The 13,147-nt window shown below is 41.7% G+C and overlaps 1 protein-coding gene and 1 long non-coding RNA gene across 19 annotated transcripts in view; both read left to right on the plus strand.

Annotated features, from left to right (window-relative positions):
* LOC139036586 (uncharacterized) overlaps positions 1-7,348 on the plus strand; it is a 44,375-nt gene extending 37,027 nt beyond the window's left edge. The window contains exon 2 of the long non-coding RNA XR_011489404.1: positions 5,792-7,348. This is a non-coding gene — a long non-coding RNA (uncharacterized lncRNA). The remainder of the gene's footprint in view (positions 1-5,791) is intronic.
* A 227-nt stretch (positions 7,349-7,575) lies between these two features.
* Positions 7,576-13,147, plus strand: part of PRPF18 (pre-mRNA processing factor 18) — a 72,724-nt gene continuing 67,152 nt past the window's right edge. For 16 of the 18 annotated variants that reach the window (XM_020881341.2, XM_070472089.1, XM_070472096.1 and 13 more), the window contains exon 1: positions 7,578-7,807. In XM_020881341.2, coding sequence (XP_020737000.1) covers positions 7,742-7,807 — 66 coding nt within the window. In that variant the 5' untranslated portion in view covers positions 7,578-7,741. Of the gene's footprint in view, positions 7,808-13,147 lie in introns of all 18 variants that reach the window. The other 2 variants (XM_020881338.2, XM_020881339.2) reach the window with 2 other exon arrangements.

Consider the following 13,147-nt stretch of genomic DNA (forward strand, 5'->3'; position numbering starts at 1 on the left):
AAATATATTATTTTCAGATGGAGAATGAGAATCCATAGACAATATAAGCTTCTAAAAACAGATAATTAGGATGAACAGTTTTGCAAAATAATGATCTCTATTATATTGGCACCAATAGTGGAATTTCCCATGGAACAACTGGGTTATTTCTTATCTATATTTTTTTATTTTATACCTTTGAGTTTGTATCTCTTAGTCCCCTTCCCCTGTCTTGCTGCTCCCCCCTGCCCCCCTCCACTGGTTTATTCTGTATATCTTTGAGAATGTTTCTGTTTTGTTACAGCCGTTCAATTGTACTTTTTCAGATTTCACATATAATTGAAAACATACAGTGGTTGTCTTTATCTTATTTCATTAAGCATGATACACTTTAGGTCCATCCGTGTTGTTGCAAATGGTACTGTCTATTTTTATTTCATTATTTCACATACCCCACTAATAATACAGTATAAAATACTTGAGACAAGCAGACTAGAAGGGATGACCAGAGTAGACAGGAAATGTTAGGCAAGAAAAAAGGGGAACTGATATGGTATATGGTCTGTCCCCTTAATCTGATCCCCAAAAAAGTCCAGGAAAAAAAGGTATCAGTAGGGATTGTCTGCTGGGGAATGTCTCAACCAGGGCTTCATGGGGCTGATATTTACAAACCTACCAGGATCCAAGCTCTGCTTCTCAACTTTTAGTGTCCAGATATTCATCTTTGCTTGTGTCACCAGACTAGGAACAGGCTCTGGAGTAACTGATCAACCACAATCACAACAATGACTGATGTCAAAACTAGCAGGCCAATTTCATCATCTCTTAACAACTGAAGCACAATACCTATGTCTACCTCTCAAAGCATTTGTTTGCTTTGCACACATTTGTTTGTGCTTTCCTAGAGACTGTTCTTGGAGATGCACCTGCAAGGAAGTGAGGAAGGCAGGATTTGGCACAGAGAGAAGCTTGCAGAGAAGTTGCAGCTAAGATCCCCTGTCGTCCTTGGGGAGCTCTGGAGCTAGAATGCCTCTTTAGAGTTGCCTCCAAGTTGAGACAATGGAGCTGGACCTTGGAATGTCCAGGCAGTCATTGGCGGTGGACGCCCCCTGGAGGCGCTCTAACCTTGGCTGAGGCAGGTCCCTGCAGCCAGAGTCTGTGTCCAGTGAGGGAGGCAGCTGTGTACCCCCAGTTCAGGGCAGGTGGGGGATGGACACCTGAGCCCTGAACAGTGCCTGGGTAGAATACCATAGCAACTCAAGCACACTGGTTCTGTAATGCATCCTGAATTCAGAAACTTTAAAATGTGAAAAAAGAGTACCTTAAAATGGTAGATTCAATAAGTTTTTCTTTCTTTCTTTCTTTTTTGATGTGGAGGGGGAAAAACCACAGTAAACTGGGGCTTCGGGGACTCATCTCCATTGTCTTGTCACTCAGGATTCTTCTTGCAAATCTGTTTCACTTTTTTCCTCGATATTCCAACTTTCTTTGCTGAATGGTTTAGCAAAGCCCACCTGGGAGGTGAGCCATGGCTGGTGCTGTGCTGGCAGATGTTTAAATACTGGCTCTCTGGACAAAAAGAAGTGCGCACATATATTCGTGTCGTTTTTACTGATACAAAGGAGACAGAGGAAAATGTATAGGTGATAATGAATGCTGTTATACTCTGTATTGTAAATTCCATATAGCCCATTGATTCTCACAGAATGCTTTCATTGATTTTTGCAGAACTCTTGTATCCCCAGCCAACCTGCGGTTATAATTGATGAACACGTCCAGTTCTGACATGAATACTGATGGACGTTTTTGCTTAAATTAATGAATAAAAAATGAAACAACAAAGATGCATGTCAGAATGTCACTTGTTGGTCAATGATGTGAGAGGCTTCTTGGTTCATAATTTTTATTGAAAGCTGAATCATTTTATTTATTTTTGTCATACTGGGTCTTTGTTGCTGACTATGGCCTTTCTCTAGTTGCAGCAAGTGGGGGCTACTCTTTGTTGCAGTGCTGGGGTTTCTTATTGTGATGGCCTCTCTTGTTATGGAGCATGGGCTCTAGGTGCTTGGGCTCAGTAGCCACGGCACAGGGCTTTGTTACCCTGAGGCATATGGGATCGTCTTGGACCAGGGATCAAACCCATGTCCCCTACTTTGGCAGGTGGATTCTTATCCATTGTACCACCAGGGAGCGAAGAAGAACTAAAGAGCCTCTTGATGAAAGTGCAAGAAGAGAGTGAAAAAGTTGGCTTAAAACTTAACATTCAGAAAACTAAGATCATGGCATCTGGTCCCATCATTTCATGGCAAATTGATGGGGAAACAATGGAAACAGTGAGATACTTTATTTTTGGGGGCTCCAAAATCACTGCAGATGGTGACTGCAGCCATGAAATTAAAAGACGCTTGCTCCTTGGAAGAAATGCTATGACCAACATAGACAGCATATTAAAAAGCAGAGACATTACTTTGCCAACAAAGGTCCATCTAGTCAAAGCTATGGTTTTTCCAGTAGTCATGTATGGATGTGAGAGTTGGACTATAAAGAAAGCTGAGTGCTGAAGAATTGATGCTTTTGAACTGTGGTGTTGCAGAAGACTCTTGAGAGTCCTTTGGACTGCAAGGAGATCCAACCAGTCCATCCTAAGGGAAATCAGTCCTTAATATTCACTGGAAGGACTGATGTTGAAGCTGAAACTCCAATACTTTGGCCACCTGCAAAGAACTGACTCCTTGGAAAAGACCCTGATGCTGGGAAAGATTGAGGGCAGGAGGAGAAGGGGACAACAGAGGAAAAGATGGCTGGATGGCATCACCAACCTGATGGACATGAGTTTGAGCAGGCTCTGGGGGTTGATGATGGACAGGGAAGCCTGGCATGCTGCAGTCCATAGGGTCGCAAAGAGTCAGACACGACTGAACAACTGAACTGACTGAAGTGAGCTGCACCACCAGGGAAGTCCTAGAGGCTTCTTTTTGATTCACATAATAGTCTTCAAATCCTGGAAGAAGAACTACACAAATCTTTGTCCTCTTTACCATGTAGTGGCCATAGACATGCTTTAAATTTCATTTGTATCATTGGTTCTCACCTGGAGAGAGATTTTGCCCCTCTGGGGATGTTTAGCAATGTCCAGAGACATTTTTGGTTGTCATAACTATAGAAAGGGTGTTACCAGCATCTATTGGATAGAGTTAGTGACATTTCTTTTTCAAAAAAGAATGATCTGGCCTAAGGTTGAGAAACTGTGTACCATATTATTAACTTTTCCCCCATCACTTTTTAAAGCTTAGATAAACAATAAATCAAGTCCAAATTGGTAGCATTTGCGTTTCTGTGGTGTAAATACTCCCATTTTGGCTGATTTCAAGTTACCAACATGAGCTTCTCAAGTGTGGCATCAGGGAAAAACATGCACTGAGCTCAACATTCTATAATGTTACCACCTCATAGATGCAACAGTCATAACTAACTCCAAGAGCATAAATAATAGTAAAATGCAGTAATATAATTAGTGAGCAATAGGTTCTGTGTATTTACTACTGTCGTTTATAATATAATGTGTTTTATTGTTAACATTTAATTTTTAATGATAGCTTTGCATAACAGCTGATTCATAAAATTTTTTTTTAAATGGAGCAATGGGCTCTTTATTCAAAAGAAATATTTATTTATTTACTTGGCTGCATCGGGTCTTAGTTGCAGCTTGCAGGATTTTTAGTTGTGGCATGTGGGCTCTAGTTCCCTGACCAAGGATCAAACCTGGGTCCCGTGCATTGATAGTGCAGAGGCTTAGCCACTGGACCATCAGGGAAGTCCCATGCAGTAGCTTCTTGAAGTTCAAAATGGACTGATCTGGCTCCAGCATGCCCCTGGAATGGTTTCCACCACTCTCCAATCCCCACCTTCTGTACTTGTAAAGACTGACTCAATTCCAACATAAATTTTCCAGGGCACAGACTCCGATTGGTCCACATGAGGCCAGGTCCCAGCCCACTCTCTGTGAATATGCAGAAGCAGGCCTGTGAAAATGGCTGGCTCCAAAGGGAGCCGGCTCCTTCTATTCAGGAAATTTCCCAAAGCACCACTGTGAGTGGGCAGACGCCCTGGGAGGCCCCATGACAGTACTGTAGACAGCTTCCTCCCCCGTCTTGTTTATCAGGACTTCGGGCAGACCGAGTTTCTGACTCACCAGATGCTCCAGAATAATATATTAGATCAGTGGTTCTCAAAGTGTGGTCCCTGGATCCACAGCAGCTGCCTCACTTGGGAATTTGTTTAAAAAGCAAATTCTTGGGCTCCTCCACAAACCTTTTGAATGAGACATTCTGGGGACCCACAATCTGGGTTTTTAAAAGTCGTCTGGGTTATCTTGAGGCATGCTGACAATGGAGGGCCACTCTATGAGATTTTTAAACTTAAATGTTGTAATGAATGAATTGTTATTGTGCTTTGTGGCTTCTGGGATCTTCTGGCTTCTGAGATCCCTGGGATCTCACCAGGGATTGAACCTGGGCCCCAGCAGTGAAAGCACTAAGTCCTCACCACTGGATTGCCAGGAAACCTCCCAGGATGAGATTATATAGCTTTCAAAAAAGAAGTCACAGTCTATCCTTTAGGACAGCAACAAAACAAACCTAGATCATGCTGATCCAATTTGGTATTTCCCCATTTTCAAGAAATGACAGATAATCTCTTAGGATGGGTTATTTCAATGGCAGAATAATCTCATCAATTATATACCTATTGAGTTTTTACTATTTCTTGTTTTAGTTTCTGTAAACACTTTTAATAGCCCCATATATGCTACAAAATCATGTTTATCTTATATAATTTAACTTTTAGCTGGTAACATCCTCATGGGTAGGACTATGTATGGTATCAATATTTGGTTTAGTCCACAGAACCTAAAGTAGTACAGAGCTCACAGTGAAGTGAAGTGAAGTCGCTCAGTCGTATCTGACTCTTTGGGACCCCATGGACTGTAGCCTACCAGGTTCCTCTGTCCATGGAATTTTCCAGGCAAGAGTACTGGAGTGGGTTGCCATTTCCTTCTCCAGGGGATCTTCCCAGCCCAGGGATTGAACCCGGGTCTCCCGCATTGCAGGCAGACGCTTTACCATCTGAGCCACCAGGGCTCATAGGAGACCGCAAACCATTTTTATTCACTTATTTTCGGTTGTCCTGGGTCTTCCTTGCTGTGCACAGACTTTCTCTTGTTACAGCAAGCGGGGGCTGCTCTCCAGTTGTGGTGCTCAGGCTCTAAAGCACAGGCTTCAGAAGTTCTGGCTCTTGGGATCAGTAGTTGTGGCACACAGGCTCAGTTACCCCGAGGCTTGTGGGATCTTCCTGGACCAGGGATAGAACCTGTGACTTCTGCATTGGCAGGTGCAGATTTAACCCCAGGACCACCAGGGAGGTCTGAGACATCTAAATATTGACTGAATAAGTATGACGGTTAGAAAACATTCTCTTTTTTTATCTAATTTTTTTGTTTTCTTTTACTGGCATTATTTAAAATGTATCACATCATTTTTAAAGTAGTAATGCTGAAATTTTATAAAGAATTTCAATAGTAATGAAATAAAACAGAAAATGACAGCCTCTCAGGATTCCCCCCCCCCCCCAAATTGTGGAATTTGTACAATTATAGTATAAAGAATAGGTAATAATCTGATATTTGGATATGTTTCTGTTCAATAATTTTCTAGGTTTACATGCTTTTTTTTTAAACCAAATGGAGACTGTATATTTCTAGTTTCGTTATCCTCCTTTCTAATTTTTATTTAAAATTTTTTTCTTGGCTGTGCAGCATTTGGGATCTTAGTTCCCCAACTAGGGATTGAACCAGCAGCCCCTGCAGTGGAAGCATGGAGTCCTAACCACTGGACCACCAGGGAAGTCCTGTACTTTTTTTAAAATTAAACATTATGTCATGAGGATTCTCATATCGTTGACTATTTTCCGAACATATTGTTCAGTTGTATGTACGAACTGTGATTTTATTTAACCATTCCCCCAGATATGACACTTAGATTGTTTCTAATATTTTGCTTTTTAAAAAATTGCAATAGAAGGGAATGCATATTTTAAAAATGAATATGACTCCTTAGAATCAGGATTAACTGGTTCTCTTGAGTATTTCTTAGCTCTCCTGGTCACCTGTTTTTTCCCTCAGTATAAACTGAAAAGCTTCCTTATCAGTTTGCTTGTTCAAGTACTTGTCTCTCCCGCTCTTCCATCTTAGGCCTTTATTAGGATTTAATGCACATATTTACATAAACATCAAGATCAACGAAAATCTGAAATTTAAAAGGAGCCTGTTTATAGAAGCTACTGTCTTCCCTGGTTTACCCTAGCTGTTCCTTCTCTGTGAGCTTCTATTACTGTTACAATTACTTGTGTCAACCTTCAGGATTTTGTGTCATCATTTCTAAACCCTTACCAGGAATAGGCTAATAAATTATTATTTGCTTATTGAACTATAAGTAACTCAGGAAACAAATCCATGTAAAAATGTTACCATGTTTAATTATTCAAGACCTTTTTTTTTTTTTGGTAAAAGTTTTCAAAATCCCTAAAAATTAGCAAAGCATCTTAGCTCAGAGACTGAATTAACTGCCTATGTTGATTTATTTCTGGCAAAAGTCAGATATCTTTTAAAGGAAATATAACCAACACATACACATATACAGTAAAAATACTTTGTAAGTTTAAACAATTCTCTATCATCTTTTATTTTGCTAAACCATCTCACCCATTATGAATCTACTGAACTGAGTATTTCTTTCCTTTTTTGACTAGGGAAAAGTAGCATGTCTAATATTGTTCAGTTATGACTTAACTAGAAACTTAAAAACAGCTTCAGTGGCATAGAACCAAAAATAAATGTATTGTAAACAGTTTTTAGGGTCTTTCAAAAATTAAAATCTCTGATATAATTCCCCCCCAATTTAATTTGTATTCTTGCGAAGCCATTAACAATTTTTTTCAATTACATCTTTAATCATCTCTCTGAAAATCTTGATTGCTGAACACATGACCAAAGAGATTATATCAGTTTGCTGGGGTAAATGTTAAATTATCACTAAGATATACGAGCAATCTAGAACTCAGGGAGGAGGGACATATATACTTCTGAAATTACAAGTTTACCGGTAGTTTCACCGGCCAGCAGCGAACACCTTTTACTCTGTACTTATGAGTTAATATTATTGTTCTGGGTTTTCTCACTTGAGTACATTAATTTTGGCACGCAGGTAGCTTCAGGAACTCCAAAGTGAAATTCTCGTGTAGCAGGTAAAGATCTGACTTCAGTAATCAGAAATGAAGTGTTCCGCTATGAAGATTTTGCACCTGAAGTAGCAGGTACAACCTTTATCTTCTTTTAAAACTTAAGCACAGTTGACATAGGTATACAGCTTATTTTTAAAAAATGCAGCATCCCTTTAGAAGACTCGTGTTCATGTTTTCCACTTTTGTTCGTATCTCCACGGAAACTACAAGCACGATATCGGAGAGGGCCGCCAGGGGGCGCCGACCCTCAGGGACTACGTCAATAATAGGAGCCCTGGAGCGCTCTTTCCGCTCCTCTCGCTCACCTCAGCTTCCGCCGGAAGCCGCCCTGTCAGTTGTTGTCCTCCGATATTTGGGCTGCCTCCGTGTAAGTAGGTTAGCGGCGGCTGGCTGGGTGAAAAGTCTTAGCCCAGGGAGCTGGAAAGGGAGAAAGAAAACTCGAGACAGCGTCAACCCGGACAGCAAGATGGACGTTCTGAAATCGGAGATCCTCCGGAAGCGGCAGCTGGTGGAGGACAGGAACCTGTTGGTGGTGAGGAGCCTTGGGGTCGTGGGCGTTGGCGACGGAGGAGCTGAGTGTTTGAGTGGGAGAGGGCCTGGGGAGAGGGGGACGGTGCTGAGCGCGTCCTCTCTGGCTGGGGCTCAGCCAGAACCCCGCCGCGGCCCCAGAGAGGCCGCCGCTAGACCCACTGTGCCCTTGGCACTCACTCGGCAGCCTTTGGGATGAAAGTGTGGGAATTGCAGGAAAACCCGAGACTGGCAGTTCTCCTTCCCCCAGCTGTCCCTCATACCCATTCCCGTCTGTCGGTATTTTTCGGACCGCCCCAGTTTTTTCTGGTCGTTCACTTCTGTCATTTTAAGAAGGCTTTGCACTTTGTGTGTACTTCCTGTTTTGTCGCACAGGATATTAGAAAGATGTGGTTAAGGACCACGACTTAGTAAAATTAATAATTTTACAACTTCAAGGAGGTAGTTAAGGGAAACTACCTCCTTCCATTAGTGCTCAGCGTGGACGAATCTGAGAGCTGGTACAGTTTAGTGCTGTTGTCTTGGTTGTGAAACCGTCAGGAGACTCACTTTTCACTCTCAGTGTAAATGTAACAGAGTGAACGGGTAAATAATACCTTAGTACTGAGAATAGTTTTGACCTCAGGGACCCTCTCAGAGGGTCTTAACGACCCCAGGGACTCTTGTGGACTACCACACTGTGAGAACACTTGACTTAAGTATTTGCTGTAGTGTAAGTTGGGATTGTTAGCTTGGCAGATGGAAGTTTCATAATCATTGAAGCTTTAAAAGTAATTAACAAAGTGGAGCTAATTAAATAGAGTGTTATTTAGCAAATGGTGTGGGGCAGAGCTTGTTCATATTTGTAATTTGGTATTTTCATCTCTTAACTGGGGGCCTTTTACCTTTGATGAATGGTTTCTGGAGCATTTGAAAAAGCTAATTTAGATGTTGGAATGCACAGTGGGTGTTATAAAGGGCCAGGTGTTGGACTACAAAATCTTTTAGAGGGAAAATGGAATCAGGAAAAGCTCAGCTCATTCTCAGTGTTTACAACGTGTGTATTTGCATAATTAGATTCTTTGTCTTGGAAATAGACTAATCTTTAAAAATGATTAATTATAAACACTGGTTCTATGTAATTGTTCTTAATTTATCATCATGTATAAAATTTTTCTGGTATGTCTTTAAGTTTGTAATTTGATAGTTGATTTAATTACTCAGATATCCCTGGCCAGGAGATAAGATTGATTTCCCAATTAGGGCCAGCATACATGAGATGGGGGTTAAAATACTGAAAGTCAAAAAAATAAAATACTAAAAGTCATAGTTCCAGTAATAGTAATCTGCAAGGCAGTATGCAGAAGGCTTCATATCTGATACCTTGTTTATTTATTTATTTATTTATTAATTCTACCAGTTTATTGCTACCAACCCATCTCCCTCCACACTCGTGCACACATGCTCAGTCTTGTAACCCCATGGCCTACAGCCTGCCAGGCTCCTCTGTCCATGGACTTTTCCAGGCAAGAATACTGGAGTGGGTTGCCATTTCCTTCTCCATGATACCTTGTTTAATTTGTGCATCAGTTCCATAAAGTTACTTGTTGCTGCCATTCACAGATGAGGAAATGGAAACTAAGAGAAGCTAGGTTGATTTACAGATTGACACAGAACTGCACAGCTAGCAAGAGAGAGCTCCTGAATTGGACTCCTGTTCTATTCTAAAGCTTACTCCCTTAACCACTACAGACCGGCTGTTTATCTTCACCTGTGAACATAGAACTGGTGTTCATAGGGTTAATCTAATAATTAAACTACTTTAAATTAACATACACAATGTGTGTTTTTCAAAGCATCGTAGTTTGCTTTCTCAATAGAGCTTTATAGCAACCCTGCTTGCTACATAGGGCAGTTGGTGTGCTCTTTCCATGGATGATGAAGCTGAGGGTTGTGTGATTTTCTCCGGGCTCTGTGGTGGATCTCAGTCCCCACTGTGTGGTGAGTTCTCCTGCATAACATAGGAGAATATGTGTAGTGAAAGTCGCTCAGTGGAGTCGGACTCTGCATCCCCATGGACTGTATAGTCCATGGAATTCTCCAGGCCAGAATACTGGAGTGCGTAGCCTTTCCCTTCTCCAGGGGATCTTTCCCACCCAGGGAATCGAACCCAGGTCTTCTGCATTGCAGACGGATTCTTTACCAGCTGAGCCAGAAGGGAAGCCCAAGAATACTGGAGTGGGTAGCCTATCCCTTCTCCTGCAGATATTCCCGACCCAGGAATTGAACTGGGGTCTCCTGCATTGCAGGCAGATTCTTTACCAACTGAGCTATGAGGGAAGCCCAGACTGGACACCTTTTCTTTTTAATGCCTGGGGAGACAGTCATTCGCTTTGCTGCCGTATAATTTTATACGGAACCGTTTGCTTTATAGCCTTTATCTTTCTGTATTATAGTGTCTGTCAGTAACTTTCAAATTTCCCACTGCCCCAGCCACAGTAAGAAATAAATCTATATTTTGATCTGATATGTATGAAAACAGTTTCATGCAACATTTCTTAAGTACATGTGATTCTATCATACATTTCTTTGTTTTAATTCATTGTCCTATTTGATTTTTAAAAAAATTTCTAGTCACGGATCAGTGAATCCTTTTCACTACCCTTTCTGTAGCTGGGAAACGCCCATATCTGTTGTACTGTTTTTTCAGAAGCGCCACCTCCTCTTTGGTCATTTTACAATGTAGCATTTAATTTCTGCTGTGACTTCTACAGCAAAGTCGTTGAGTTATACATATATATGTTCTTTTTCATATTTTTCCATTATGGTTTATCATGGGATATTGACTATAGTCCTTTGTGCCACACAGTAGGACCTTGTTATCCATCCTCTGTGTAACGTGGTGCCCCAGCTTTTTCTTTTTCAAATTAATTAATTTGAAATTCTAGCAACATCTAGAATGTGCTGGGTCCTCGTTGCTACGAGGGCTTTTCTGAAGTGCTGCTGAGTGGGGTCTACTCTTCAGTTTCAGTGCTCGGGCTTCTCATTTCGGGGGCTTCTCTTGTTGCAGATCACCGGCTCTAGGCGTGCGGGCTTCAGTAGTTGCGACTTCTGGGCTCTAACTCGGGCTCAGTGGGCTCCGTTGCTCCTCGGCACGTAGGGTCTTCCTGGATCAGAGGTCAAACCCGTGTCTCCCGCATTGACAGGGAAGCAGCCAGGGAAGCCCCTCAGCTTTTTCTTGTTAGCCCAGTAGTTGGATATAGTAAACACTTAGCTTGTGAGCGCGCCTTTGTCAGAACTGGAGGAGCTGGTGAAGCAGCCTCCTGTCACCTGGGTTCAGTGCTCTGCCAGGTGTAACTACTTGGAGGTAAATTCGGCCTCCCTGTTGCTAGAATGCCAGTGCTTTGGAGCCCTGGTGTTGGTGAATCTTCATTTAGCACAAAGCCTCATTCACATGGAAAGCCAGGCCACTACAGCACTCAGTGGGGCTTAATTAACAGTTTTATTAGTTGCAGTTTGGAAGATGGACTTTATGTAGAATTTTAGCTTTGTTTTTTTCCCAATATTTATTAAATGTTTCCTCTGTGCAAGGTACTACACTGTGCCACAGAGGATTTTTTTTAAAAAATAATGCTTGATCCTTTACTGTAAGGAACCTACTTTCAGTTTTATAAAGAGAAGACATCAGTCAATAAATTCCTCACCTTTCTCCTATGAAAATGGATGAGATATTGGCTGTGTGTTGGGTCACACCTTCCACTTACGTGTTGGAGCCCAACTCGCATCTTTATTAGCGTCATCGGGGCCTAAATGTCACTTGTCTCCTTTCCTCCTGTGTCTTAATCTCTGCTGGCTTATCTGCAGCAGCACTGAAACATACGTGACGTATGTATGTGTGTTTCAGTGCTGTGTGTATGTTCAGCAAACATACATACATCTTCTTTTGTTTTTTAAACACAACTGTGATTAAAAATAAAATCAGAAAAAAAACCCCACACAGCTGTCCTTTTTCTTTGTAGCCAAGCTTCTTAAATTCTGTTTCTCACTTACTCCTTAACCTGATTTCTGCCCTGGCAGTTACACTGAATCCATCCTAATCAGGGGCCGTAGTAACCGCCATGGTTTCTTAACCTCAAGAGCATTTGCACTAGACTGGTCCACTTTCTCCACTTCACTTGGCCTCTTAGCCCACAGTGTCCTGCATGTGCATCTACTTTTTAGGCTACTTATTTCTGATCTCCTTTACAGGCTTCTCTTTTGTTGTTGCTTTTTTGTTGTTTGGTTTTTATCCGTTAAATGTTGGTTTTCTTTAAAGTTCAGGCCTTGGCTACTTCACAGTCCAAGGGACTCTCAAGAGTCTTCTCCAACACCACAGCTCAAAAGCATCCATTCTTCTGCGCTCAGCTTTCTTTATAGTCCAACTCTCACATCCATACATGACTACTGGAAAAACCATAGCCTTGACTAGATGGACCTTTGTTGGCAATGTAATGTCTCTGCTTTTTAATATGCTGTCTAGGTTGGTCATAACTTTCCTTCCAAGGAGTAAGCGTCTTTTAATTTCATGTCTGCAGTCACCATCTGCAGTGATTTTGGAGCCCCCAAAAATAAAGTCAGCCACTGTTTCCAGTGTTTCCCCATCTATTTCCCATGAAGTGATGGGGCTGGATGCCATGGTCTTAGTTTTCTGAATGCTGAGCTTTAAGCCAACTTTTTCACTCTCTTTCACTTTCATCAAGAGGCTTTCTAGTTCATCTTTACTTTCTGCCATAAGGGTGGTGTCATCTGCATATCTGAGGTTATTGATATTTCTCCCAGCAATCTTGATTCCAGCTTGTGCTTCCTCCAGTCCAGCGTTTCTCATGATGTACTCTGTATATAATAAGTTAAATAAGCAGGGTGACAATATACAGCCTTGACGTACATACTCCTTTTCCTATTTGGAACCAGTCTGTTGTTCCATGTCCAGTTCTAACTGTTGCTTCCTGACCTGCATACAGGTTTCTCAAGAGGCAGGTCAGGTGGTCTGGTATTCCCAGCTCTTTCAGAATTTTCCACAGTTTATTGTGATCCACACAGTCAAAGGCTTTGCCATAGTCAGTGAAGCAGAAATAGATGTTTTTCTGGAACTCTCTTGCTTTTTCGATGATCCAGCGGATGTTGGCAATTTGATCTCTGGTTCCTCTGCCCTTTCTAAAACCAGCTTGAATATCTGAAAGTTCACGGTTCATGTATTGCTGATGCCTGGCTTGGAGAATTTTGAGCATTGCTTTACTAGCGTGTGAGATGAGTGCAGTTGTGCGGTAGTTTGAGCATTCTTTGGCATTGCCTTTCTTTGGGATTGGAATGAAAACTGACCTTTTCC

Source organism: Odocoileus virginianus, chromosome 9 (genome assembly GCF_023699985.2).
Source record: "Odocoileus virginianus isolate 20LAN1187 ecotype Illinois chromosome 9, Ovbor_1.2, whole genome shotgun sequence".
Taxonomy (NCBI): Eukaryota; Metazoa; Chordata; class Mammalia; order Artiodactyla; family Cervidae; genus Odocoileus; species Odocoileus virginianus.